General features: G+C 39.7%; 1 protein-coding gene across 1 annotated transcript in view; it reads right to left on the bottom strand.

Annotated features, from left to right (window-relative positions):
• Positions 1-13,510, bottom strand: part of grin2aa (glutamate receptor, ionotropic, N-methyl D-aspartate 2A, a) — a 304,621-nt gene that overhangs the window by 129,277 nt on the left and 161,834 nt on the right. The window contains exon 4 of the mRNA XM_072269552.1: positions 6,513-6,627. Within this exon, the coding sequence (XP_072125653.1) occupies positions 6,513-6,627 (115 nt within the window). The remainder of the gene's footprint in view (positions 1-6,512; positions 6,628-13,510) is intronic.

Genomic DNA, 13,510 nt, shown 5'->3' with positions numbered 1-13,510 from the left:
ATGCTATGTTGGCACTGGAGTGTGTGGGGACTCTTGTGGGCACATTTGTAGGTTGTGTTGGTTGTTAATGCAAACAGCACATTTCATTGCAGTTTCAGTGTACATGTGATAAATAAATGAATGGATTAGAATCCAACTCAGAAATTTCTGTCCATTAACCTACACACAATCCACATCAGTATATAGTCTGCAATAGAATGTAGTCAAACTTCACTTAAAATTCTCAGTGTGGTACCCCAATCAAATACCTTTTGAAAATCCAGGTACATCACATCAGCTAATTTGCCTTTATTTATTTTGCTGGTAACAAACATAAAACATTTTAACATATTTACCAAAATAATCTCCCTCTCGTAAATCCATATTGACTCTGGTCAATCCTATTTTGTACCTAATTCCTTGTTATCACTTCCTTAATAAAAGGCTTCAGCACTCTCCCTTCCTCTGATGTCAGCCTAACCCTCTGTTGTTTCCTTCAATTCTCTCTCGTTCTTTTCTTAGAAAGTGGATTCACATTTGCTATCCTGCAATCTGTGAGGTGCTTCAAAGTAAGTAGAATATTAATAGCCACCTCCTTCAAAATGTTATATAAAAAAAATCCTGAAGATCTGGGGATTTAACATTTTCAGTTCTATTCGCTGATCTAATACTTATTTTTACTAGTGCTAATTCTTTTAAGCTTCATTCACTCTGAACCAATATTCTAAGGGTATGTTCTGTGTGTCCGTCATCTGAAAAGAATCTCAATGTTCAAAAAGCTCAAAGTCAATTTATTATCAAAGTACATATATGTCATCATATATGACCTTGAGATTCATTTTCTTGCAGGCATTCACAATAGAACAAAGAAGTACAAAAGAATCAATGAGAAACTACACACAAAGACTGACAAACAACCAATGTGCAAAAGAAGACAAACCGTGCAAATACAGAAATAAATAAATAAACAAACAAACAAACAAACAAACAAATAAATAAAAAGACAGACAGATAGCTAGATAGACCATAAGACCATAAGAATTAGGCTATCTGGCCCATCGAGTCTGCTCTGCCATTCAATCATGGCTGATCCTTTTTTCTTTCTCCTCCTCAACCCCAGTTCCCGGCCTTCTCCCCATAACCTTTGATGCCATGTCCAATCACGAACCTATCAATCTCTGCCTTAAATACACCCATTGACTTGGTCTCCACAGCTGCATATAGCAACAAATTCCACAAATTCACCACTCTTTGGCTAAAGAAATTTCTCTGCATCTCTGTTTTGAAAGGGCACCCCTCTATCCTGAGGCTGTGCCCTCTTGTCCTAGACTCTCACACCATGTGAAACATCCTTTCCACATCTACTCTGTCTAGGCCTTTCAATGTTCAAAGGGTTTCAACGAGATCCCCCCCTCATTCTTCTGAATTCCAGCGAGTACAGCCCCAGAGCTATCAAACGTTCCTCATGTGATAACCATTTCACTCCTGAAATCATCCTTGTGAACCTCCTCTGAACCCTCTTCAATGCCAGCACATCATTTCTTAGAAAAGGAGCCCAGAATTGCTCACAATACTCAAGGTCTGGCCTCACCAATGCCTTATACAGCCTTTGCATTACATCCTTCTTTTATATTCTAGTCTTCTCGAAATGAATGATAACATTGCATTTACCTTCTTCACCTCCGACTCAACCTGTACAAGGATTCTCAAGTCTCTTTGCACCTTGGATTCTTGTATTTTCTGCCTGTTTGGAAAATAGTCTAGCCTTTTGCTCCTTCCACCAAAATGCAAAGTGCATACACTTCCCGATGCTGTATTACATCTGCCAATTCTTTGTCCATTCTTCTGATCTGTCTGAGTTCTACTGCAGCCTCCCTGCTTCCTCAACACTACCTGCCCCTCCACTTATCTTCGTATCATCTGCAAAGCCATCAATTCTGTCATCCAAATCATTGACATATAATATAAAAAGAACCAGTCCCAACACTGACCCTTGTAGAACGCCACTAGTCACGAGCAGCCAACCAGAAAAAGCTCCCTTTATTCCCTTCTTTGCCTCCTGCCAATCAATCAACCCTCTATCCATGCTAGTATCTTTCCTGTAATACCATCAGCTCTTTTCTTGTTAAACAGCCTCATGTGAACTACCTTGTCAAAAGCCTTCTGAAATCCAAGTACACAACATCTACTGATTCTCCTTTATTTATCCTGCTTGTTATTTCCTCAAAGAATTCCAACAGATTTGTCAGGCAAGGATTTCCCTGAAAGAAACCATGCTGACTTGGCCAATTTTATCATGTGCCTCCAAGTACTCCGAAATCACATCCTTAACAATTGACTCCAACCTCCTTCCAACCACTGAGGTCAGGCTAACTAGCCTGTAATTTCCTTTCTCCTGCCTTCCTCCCCTCTTGAAGAGTGGAGTGATATTTGCAGTTTTCCACTCTTCCAGAACCATCCCACAATCTAGTGATTTTTAGAAGATCATTACTACTGCCTCCTTAATCTCTTCAGCTACCTCTTTCAAAACCCTGAAGTGCAATCCATCTGGTCCAGGTGATTTATCTACCTTCAGACCTTTCAGCTTCCCAAGCACCTTCTCCCTGGTAATAGCAACTGCACTCACTCAACTGCCCCCTGACACTTTTGAACTTCCAGCATGCTACTGGAGTCCTCCACAGTGAAGATGGATGCAAAATACTTATTTTGTTTGTCCGCCATGTTCACCGTGACTTCCATGACTCCCATTATTACCTCTCCAGCATCATTTTCCAGTGGTCCGATATCCACTCTTGGCTGTCTTTTACTCTTTATATATCTCAAAATATTTGGTACTCTCTCTAATATTATTGGCTTGCTTACCTTCATATTTCATCTTTTCCTTCCTTATGGGTTTTCAGCTGCTTTCTGTTGGTTTTTAAAAGATTCCCAATCCTCTAACTTCCTATTAATTTTTGCTTTATTATATACACTCCCTTTTACTTTTATGTCACATTTGCCTTCCCTTGTCATCCATGGTTGCATCACCCTGCCTTTAGAATACCTCACCTTCTTTGGGATGTATCTATCCTATGCCTTCCGAATTTCTCCCAGAAACTTCTGCCATCATGCCTGCAAATGTCCACTTCTAATCAACTTCGGCCAGCTCCTCTCTCATGTCTCTATAATTCCCTTTACTCCACTGTAATACTGATATACTTTAGCTACTCCCTCTCAAATTGCAAGGTGAAGTCTATCATATTATGATCATTGGTTCCTAAGGGTTCCTTTACCTTAAGCTTCCTAATGAAATCTGGTTCATTACACCACACCCAATCCAGATTAGCCTTTCCCATAGTGGGTTCAACCATTTTTTTTCTTTGAAAATTTTCCACAATTCTATAGCAGCGAAGTTTCTATACTGTACCTATATTTACCAAGTGAAAGAATTTGCATGTCAAAAATGACTGCATTCTATAGAGAAAGCCGCCAGACTCCTGTAGTAATTGTGTTCCAAATACAGAACTTCATAAAAGCTTTCAACAAAAAGTGGCTCTATAAATATTTCAAAGTGATCACTGAAAAAAATAGTTACTGATCTCCCTTGGCTTTGGGAGAAAGATATTTTACTGACTTATTCTGAAAGCAGAAAGCAGACAATTATAACAACAATATTACTATATGTTTTGCAGAAAACATTGCAAAGGCCAAGAATATGAACAATTACTCTTGAGATAATGTTCTTTTCAAGTTAGTTCTGAAGAGGCATCAGTGGTCTTCATGTCAGTGCTATGGTGAGATGGTAGGTTCAAGACCAACATAGGGGTTGCTATGTTGTTGGATATCCTGTGTATCAGAATGAGGTCCATCTACACTATCATGTATTTATAATACAGACACAATGAACTGTCCATCAACCACAGCTGTCGAAAGTGGGGGACGCAGAATTATGACAGACTCATAGAGTTACGCAGACCAATTCATCCATGCCGAGTAAGTTATCTACCTGAGCTAGTCCCATTTGCCTGCGTTTTGCACATATACCTCTAAACATGCACTAAATCCAATATTCTATTTTGGATTTATTGAGCATGCCCACAAGAAAGTGAATCTCAGGGTTGTAAATGGTGACATATATGTACTTTGATAAAAAATACTTTGAACTTTAAACTTTTTTTATCCCTCTAAAAGTATTTAAAAATATGCAACTGTACCTCCTCTACTACTTCCTTTGCCAGCTCCTTACGTACACACACCACCCTCTGAGTGAAAAACTGGCCCCTTGGGTCCCCTTTAAATCTTTCCCCTCTCACCTTAAACTTATGACCTCCAAATCTGAACTCCCCTAACCTGGGCAAAAGCCATCATAAAAAATAACTGAAGAAAATTATGGAGAAGATACTTTGAATGGAATACTTAGGTACGTCTGTATAATAACTATGAAGGCAGTGGCTAAATGAACTATTTATTGAATGGACATAATCACCAATGTAGGATGGCTCACCTAACGATGTACAATATGCTATGATCATAATTTATGAACTTCAAGAGCAAGTCCATTCCACCAAATCCAGATTTCCAGATTTCCTCAGCAATTTGAGTGTGTTAGAATAAAGCAGTCCTTTATTTCTTATCGATGGAAAGGCAGAAAGGTTAGTTTGCACAGTGATAGAAGAAGTGGGCTATGGAATGTCATTCAAATTTCACTATGTAACATAGACTTGTGGCATTTCGCCTAATCTGTAGGACAAATGAACAGTCCACAACAGGATATACTATTGTTGAAATATTAATGAATAGAAGAATCAAAGCCCTGTGAAGTTTCATCCAGCCTAGTTTGGAAGGAAACTTGAAAGCCAGTCAGTAAAAAAAAACATTATGAGACAAGTTGCAAGTTCCATATATATCAGACTTCACGTATGAAGATCTCTCCACAGAATGGAGATGAAAAGAAGGGATGATGAACAAATAGTAGTGATATACTGGCCTAGAAAATATCATGCAGGTTGGAGAGAAATTCTGTGAAGTATATGTCCTCCATGCTGGCTAGTGGTGTAGTGGCATCAGCGCTGGACTTCAGAGCGAAGGCTCCTGAGTTCGAATCCAGCCGGCTCCCTTGCACACTTTCCATCCATGCTGGGTCGAGCTAGCAACTCAGCCTCGTAAAAATAAGAAAGCCTGCTAAAAAAAATGCCGTCATGACGTCATCCTGACGACTCCACTCAGAGTTAAGGGCTTTCTTCTTCTTTTTCTATATGTCCTCCACTTAATAGTAGTGGAACGCAAGAGAATAGCAAAGTGGAATGAAAATACACATTTTCTCTGAAGTAGGTTCAATATTGTTCAAGTGGAGGCAGCATTTATATTGCTGAGGTCCAAGATGAATGAAACTCCAGCAATATCTGATGAAACTACAACTTATACACAAGTAACACTGATATCTTTATGTAGATTACCAAACATGCAGAAAGCAAGGACTTGGCTAAGATTGGAATTATGCAAGACTGGTTTAGATTTTCATATTCTTACAAATAGTGAGTAAAGTATGGACTGTTTAATATTGGTTGAGAACAAAGATTGTTAGTTTATGGTCACCCCTTAAAGGAAGTTTGTCTTGCGATCAGCTAATTTTTAAATTGCAATCATTTTGTAAGAGTTTTCAGAGTCAGTGAAGAGCCTTGAATATACAAGCATGTTTGAGCACTTCGTGTGTCAAATGTATGACCCTCTATCTCTGCAATAGGCTTCATTAGAAATTAAGAACCCATTGAGCACACATACAGTATATTACAATATACATAGCATTAAAGGTATGTTTAAGCTGTCTCAGTAGTGGATATGTGTGGAACACACTGACACCAACAATGAAGCATTTGTCTCTGAGAAAACTGGGCATATTCCATTAATGTATAAGAACATAGTTCTAATAAAATATTTATTACAAATTCTTAATTTGAAGAAATAAAACTGATGCAATAAAGTACTTAGTGTTTAGTAAAAAATGGAGGGCTATGTGGGAGGGAAGGGTTAGATTGATCTTGAGTAGGTTAAAAGGTCGGCACAACATAGGGGCCAATTTGCCTGTACTGTGCCGTACTGTTCTATGTTCTGTGCTCAATAACATATTTTGGAATATTAAGCACACCCTACAGTGCCATTGGGACAGGCAATTATGCTTATTTAACATTGAAGAAGGAAGTGTTTTATGGCATCTCACTCGAAGAGCTATGGTTCTTCCCACTTGAGCACGCAGTTAGTCACAGAGAGCGTTTTGGAGTGGGAGAATGCTGTCTTTCAGAAAGAACGGATAGTAACAAGAAGAGGGAAAATGAAAGCCAACTTTCCAACTTGTCCTGTTATTGAGTAATAATCATAATTCTGTGGAGAATTCAAACACCGCACATTCAGGTAAGCATATGAAAAGCGGAACATTTCACTGATGTTAAATTATGGTTGCTTACATGAAACATGTTGAAAGTCAAATTGGATGACCCTGAAGCAGAAATGGGACACCTTGTCTCCCAAATCGAAATGAAACAAGGTGCGAAACTTACCTTTTCCCAGGTACGCTCTTTGTTCAATACTATCACCACTAGCTTTGGGTTGGACTGATACCCATCCCGAGTGAAGGAGAGATCTCTGCCATTCCAGGATACGTTCATCATAAACCTGACGGGTGAATAGAAAACAGTTAATACTAATCTGTATGTCATCATTCAAAGGTTTGAATAATAAAATATGCTGATAAATTGAAACTATCTTTTGTAGTTTAGGATGTAACACCTGAACTATCTGAAATAGATATTTTTCATAGATTCATTTCTATAGATGTTGCCTGACCTCTGAGTTCCTCCAGTGTTACTTTTTCTAATGATGCTACTATATGGTTATACACCAGTAATAAGTGATAATATAATTCTACATGACACTTGAATTAATTTCTAATGCTTCATCCAGATTATAAATAAGGTATAATAAATAAAGTATGAGATGCTCTTCCACTGTCTTCACAATTTTGTCACCAACAGGAAATCTTTGAGCACAATCCTAGCTGGGATCATAAACCAGGGATATTTTCCAGTGCATCATTCAACACATAATAATGTATCATATCACATGATGTTATCAGTATTTACATATTGGTTATATAATGAGTTTATTTGCAAAACTACACATAAATAATTATATTGAATTGAGAGTTTTATCATTATTCTTTATTCCTGGAGAAAAAAATTCTTTTTTTTATAAAAGCAGTTCATTTTTTATCGCAATGGTCTAATGCGTAATTAAACATTATTTACAAGTTTGCAACATATGTTTATGATCCTTTGTTAGTAATATTAATGTGATTATGTAATTTCTGGCTCTTTTACAATGCACTGAAATGTAACATCCTATTTCAAAGAAAAAAATAAACAGAAGAATTTGTTGTAGAATCAAAGCTAATTATGATAAACCCACATAAATGGTAAAATGATTTCACAAGAGCATCAGATAAAGTTTACAATGACAAATGATGTAGTTTCTTTCTGCAAAAAAAACACATTCTGACAGGAATTTGTACTAAAGAGGTTTTGTCTGATATGAATATTCAGGAATTGCTACTGCAATTCTCAGATACTTTGTTCAAACAGCTGAAAGGTTTTACACATCTGTGGAAACAGTCAATTTGTAAGTGTTCCTTGTCTCCAGGGTATTTGAGGAAATGAACACAATTTGGATGATCATACTTGGAATTTTCATGGTTTGAATTGTTTGTTGTACTTGTAATTCAGGTAATGATAGAAATCACCATTTCATATGACATTTATCTACTAAAGTCAAGTTGATATAAATGAAAGAGTAAGGAAATATTATCACTCCATTACATGAATGATAGAAACAGTTGTCACAATTCTTCAACCAAATCCACATGGATTTCATCCTTTATTCTTTCTCCTAGCATTCTTTATGTTTTGGGCAGCCCCTGTTCAAGATTGAAGAGGGCAATCTTCCATCCCAACTTCACTTTCAAGTTCAGGTTCATGTTGAAGTTTATTGTCATTCAACTATTCACATGTGTACAGCTAAACGAAACATTGTTTCTCTGGGGCCAAGATGCAAAACAGTACACATAGTCACACACATCACACATAGTTACAATGCAGCACAGAAATACTATTTACACAAGTCCCAGAGTGGCATACTGTAGCCTGAAGGTTAACAGGTTGACATAAAATGTGAGGAGCATGTTTATGTAAGACAGTATAATGTTGTTGGCACTATTGTAGTAAAACAAGCAGTGGTATAGATATACGAAAGAGCAGCAATATAAAATGGAAAGATGACCAGTGCAGGATGAGAATGTTTCTGTGAGTTGGGGTGTTGGGAATGGGGTAGAGGCCTCAGGGCATTCAGACAGGGTGTACGTGTGTTCTGGATGAGAGAAGGGTATTAAAAAATCTAACTGCCTGGGGGAAGTATTGACAGATCTGATTCTTATGCTGTGGTACCTTCCACAAGGAGATTGTGGGAAGGACGGGAGGGGAATTTGACGACGCTGGAAACACTGCATATGCAGTGCTTCTGATATATGATCTGAATTGGGGGAGGAGGGAAAGAGACTCCGATGGTGTTTTCAACAGCTAATTCCCACCTAATTTCTATAACCCATCAAACTGCCAATTCGGTCAATCTCCATCTTGAAATAATCAGTAACTGAGCACCAACAGCTCCTTGTGGTGAAGAAGAATTCCTAAGATTCATAGACCTCTGAGTGAAGAAGTCCCTCAGGAATTTTGTCTTACACAGACAATCCCACTATCCTGAGAGTATTCCTGCCAACTTCTCAACTTCCACCATGTCAAACCCTCTCAGAATCTTACAACTGTCAATGAGAATAATAAATTTGCAGTCATATAGCAAGCTCACGACGTTCCAAACTACTTTAGTTTAAGATCTGAAGGTGCAATTACTTTTGCAATACAAAGAAATTCAGCAGCCAACTTATGCACAGCAGGTACCCAAACTGTTCTCAGATGAACAAGCTTCCTGTTTTTATTCATATAAAAACAGAAAAGGTTGTAAATACTCAGCAGCTCCGAGTAGTATCTGGTAGAGAACTGAACTAACATTACAGGCTGATGTTTCCAATATCAAAAGTGCCCGGTTCGAACACAATCTGGAAATGCTGCTTACCTGGAATTGTCAGCTTCAATGCCAAGCCCTGAGGCCAATGGGTGAGATGAGACTGTACCAGTGGGATGAGTTCCATCGTTACTGCAGAGGCAAACCCAGGGCTCAGCTGTTGCCATCTGGTTGATGACCATTTAAATTAATGAATAAATAGCTGCTAAATTCTAAAAATGACAAGTGAGCACTCTATCAGATTAACTTCTGTAGGATGGGCATCAGAAAATGTAACATCAGTGTCAAATGTCTTATAGGAACGTTATAGACACAGCAGCCGGCATTTGACCCTGTAGGAGCCAAGTATCTATTTTCTGTCTACATTGTGTTGCGCGTATATTATGCATTTCGGTAATTTGTCATGTGGGTCAGGGGGTGGTAGAAGCAAATGAGTATACTTTTGTATTTTTTCACCTTATCCGCAGTGGGCGACGGAGTGGTGGGAGACAGAGTAGGAAGGCTTTGGCTCCTGAGGCTTCGGCCAGCAGAGGCTGAGGACCAGCTTCACTCCAAGTGAGGTAAGGCCGGTTAAGTTCCTTTAATAAATCTAATTTAAGAGAAGGTAATGGAAGCAGCAGTTAGGGCAGCTGAGTGCTCCGTTTGCAGTATATGGGAAGTCAGGGCGAGCACAATCATCCCTGATGACTACACCTGTAAAAGGTGAATCCAGTTGCAGCTCCTGACAAACAGAGTTAGGGAACTGGAGCTGGAGCTGGATGAACTTCGGATCATTCAGGAGGCAGAGGCAGGAATAAACAGGAGTTACAGGGAGATAGTCACCCCTAAGAGTCAGGAGACTGGTAGCTGGGTGACTGCCAGGAGAGGGAAGGGGAATAGACAGAATGAGCAGAGCACCCCTGTGGCCGTTCCCACCAATAATAAGTACATCGTTTTGGATACTGTTGATGGGGACGACCTACCTGGGAGACAAGTTGCAGTGGTTGCGACTCTGGCACCGAGACGGGACCCTCAGCTCAGAAGGGAAGGAGGGAAAAGAGGAGAGCAGTAGTGATAGGGGATTCGATAGTTAGGGGGACAGATAAGAGGTTCTGTGGAAGAGATCGAGAATCCCGGATGGTCTGTTGCCTCCCTGGTGCCAAGGTCCGCAATATCTCTGATCAAGTTCTCAGTATTCTCAAGAGGGAGGGTGAGCAGCTGGATGAGTGGTCCATATAGGGACCAATGACGTGGGTAGGAAGAGTGAGGAGGTCCTGAAAGGTGAGTTTAGGGAGTTAGGCGCCAAGTTAAAGGACAGGACGTCCAGGATAGCAATCTCAGGATTGCTACCAGTGCCACATGCAGGCGGGTTTAGAAATAGTAAGATAGCGCAGATCAACACGTGGCTGAAGACATGGTGCAGGAGGGAGGACTTCATATTTACAGATAATTGGGCAGTTTTCCAGGGAAGGTGGGACCTGTTCCGGCGGGACGGTTTACATCTGAACTGGAGGGGGACAAATATTCTTGCAGGTAGGTTTGCTAGAGAGGCTCCAGTGGATTTAAACTAGATACAAGGGGGGAGGGGAACCAGAGTGTAGGAACAGATGTAGGGGAGAAGGAGGAAAAAGAAAATAGTAAAGTTGTTTGCACTGTTAGTGATAAACAGAGAGTAAGAGGTGGAAAATTTCTTAAATGCATTTATTTTAATGCTAGGAGCATTGTAAGAAAGGTGGATGAGCTTAAAGCGTGGATTGATACCTGGAAGTATGATGTGGTAGCTATTAGTGAAACATCGTTACAAGAGGGGTGTGATTGGCAACTAAATATTCCTGGATTTCGTTGTTTCAGGTGTGATAGAATCGGTGGGACAAGCGGCGGAGGTGTTGCATTGCTTGTCAGAGAAAATATTACAGTGGTGCTCTGGCAGGATAGATTAGGGGGCTCACCTAGGGAGGCTATTTGGGTGGAATTGGGGAATGGGAAAGGTGGAGTAACACTTACAGGGGTGTATTATAGACCACCAAATAGGGAGCGAGAATTGGAGGAGCAAATTTGTAAGGAGATAGCAGATATTTGTAGTAAGCACAAGGTTGTGATTGTGGGAGATTTTAATTTTCCACACATTGACAGGGAAGCCCATACTGTAAAAGGGCTGGATGGTTTGGAGTTTGTAAAATGTGTGCAGGATAGTTTTTTGCAGCAATACATAGAGGTACCAACTAGAGAAGGGGCAGTGTTGAATCTCCTGTTAGGGAATGAGATAGGTCAGGTGACGGAGGTATGTGTTGGGGAGCACTTCAGGTCCGGTGATCACAATGCCATTAGTTTCAATATAATTATGGAGAAGGATAGGTCTGGACCCAGGGTTGAGATTTTTGATTGCAGAAAGGCTAACTTTAAGGAGATGTGAAAGGATTTAGAAGGAGCGGATTGGGACAATTTGTTTTATGGGAAAGATGTAATAGAGAAATGGAGGTCATTTAAAGCTGAAATTTTGAGGGTACAGAATCTCTATGTTCCTGTTAGGTTGAAAGGAAAGGTTAAAAGTTTGAGAGAGCCATGGTTTTCAAGGGATATTGGAAACTTGGTTCAGAAAAAGAGAGATGTCTACGATAAATAAAGGCAGCACGGAATAAATGAGGTGCTCAAGAAATATAAAGAATGTAAAAAGAATCTTAAGAAAGAAATTAGAAAAGCTAAAAGAAGATATGAGGTTGCTTTGGCAAGTAAGGTGAAAATAAATCCGAAGTGTTTCTACAGTTATATTAATAGCAAAGGGACAGTGAGGGATAAAATTGGTCCCTTAGAGAATCAGAGTGGACAGCTATGTGTGGAGCCAAAAGAGATGGGGGAGATTCTGAACAATTTCTTTTCTTCGCTATTCACTAAGCAGAAGGGTATTGAATTGCATAAGGTCAGGGAAACAGGTAGGGAAGTTATGGAAATTATGATGATTAAAGAAGAGGAAGTACTGGCGCTTTTAAGGAACATAAAAGTCGATAAGTCTCCGGGTCCTGACAGGATATTCCCTACGACCTTGAGGGAAGTTAGTGTAGAAATAGCAGGGGCTCTGACAGAAATATTTCAAATGTCACTAGAAACGGGGATGGTGCCAGAGGATTGGCATATTGCTCATGTTGTTCCATTGTTTAAAAAGGGTTCTAAGAGTAAGCCTAGCAATTATCGGCCTGTGAGTTCAACGTCAGTGGTGGGTAAATTGATGGAAAGTATTGTTAGAGATGGTATATATAATTATCTGGATAGATAGGGTCTGATTAGGAACAGTCAACTTGGATTTGTGCGTGGAAGGTCATGTTTGACAAATCTTATTGAATTTTTTTGAGAGGTTACTAGGAAAGTTGATAAGGGTAAAGCAGTGGATGTTGTCTATATGGACTTCAGTAAGGCCTTTGACAAGGTTCCACACGGAAGGTTAGTTAGGAAGGTTCGATCATTAGGTATTAATATTGAAGTAGTAAAATGGATTCAGCAGTGGCTGGATGGAAGACGCCAGAGAGTAGTGGTGGATAACTGTGTGTCAGATTGTAGGCCGGTGACTAGTGGTGTGCCTCAGAGATCTGTACTGGATCCAATGTTGTTTGTCATAAACATTAATGATCTGGATGATGGGGTGGTAAATTGGATTAGTAAGTATGCAGGTGATACTAAGATAGGTGGCGTTGTGGATAATGAAGTAGGTTTTCAAAGCTTGCAGAGAGATTTAGGCCAGTTAGAAGAGTGGGCTGAAAGATGGCAGATGGCGTTTAATGCTGATAAATGTGAGGTGCTACGTTTTGGTAGGACTAATCAAAATAGGACATACATGGTAAATGGTAGGGCATTGAAGAGTGCAGTAGAACAGAGGGATCTAGGAATAATGGTGCATAGTTCCCTGAAGGCAGAACCTCATGTGGATAGGGTGGTGAAGAAAGCTTTTGGTATGCTGGCCTTTATTAATCAGAGCATTGAGTATAGGAGTTGGGATGTAATGTTGAAATTGTATAAGGCATTGGTAAGGCCAAATTTGGAGTATTGTGTACAGTTCTGGTCACCGAATTATAGGAAAGATGTCAACAAAATAGAGAGAGTACAGAGAAGATTTACTAGAATGTTACCTGGGTTTCATCACCTAAGTTGCAGAGAAAGGTTGAACAAGTTGGGTCTTTATTCTTTGGAACGTAGAAGGTTGAGGGGGGGACTTGATAGAGGTGTTTAAAATTATGAGGGGGATTGATAGAGTTGACATGGATAGGCTTTTTCCATTGAGAGTGGTGGAGATTCAAACAAGAGGACATGAGTTGAGAGTTAAAGGGCAAAGGTTTAGGGGTAACATGAGGGGGATCTTCTTTACTCAGAGAGTGGTAGCTGTGTGGAACGAGCTTCCAGCAGAAGTGGTTGAGGCAGGTTCGATGTTGTCGTTTAAAGTTAAATTGGATAGATATAT

Source organism: Mobula birostris, chromosome 9 (genome assembly GCF_030028105.1).
Source record: "Mobula birostris isolate sMobBir1 chromosome 9, sMobBir1.hap1, whole genome shotgun sequence".
Classification (NCBI taxonomy): domain Eukaryota; kingdom Metazoa; phylum Chordata; class Chondrichthyes; order Myliobatiformes; family Myliobatidae; genus Mobula; species Mobula birostris.
Note: the sequence above shows the minus strand (reverse complement) of the source record. Positions and strands in the feature narration are given on the sequence as shown.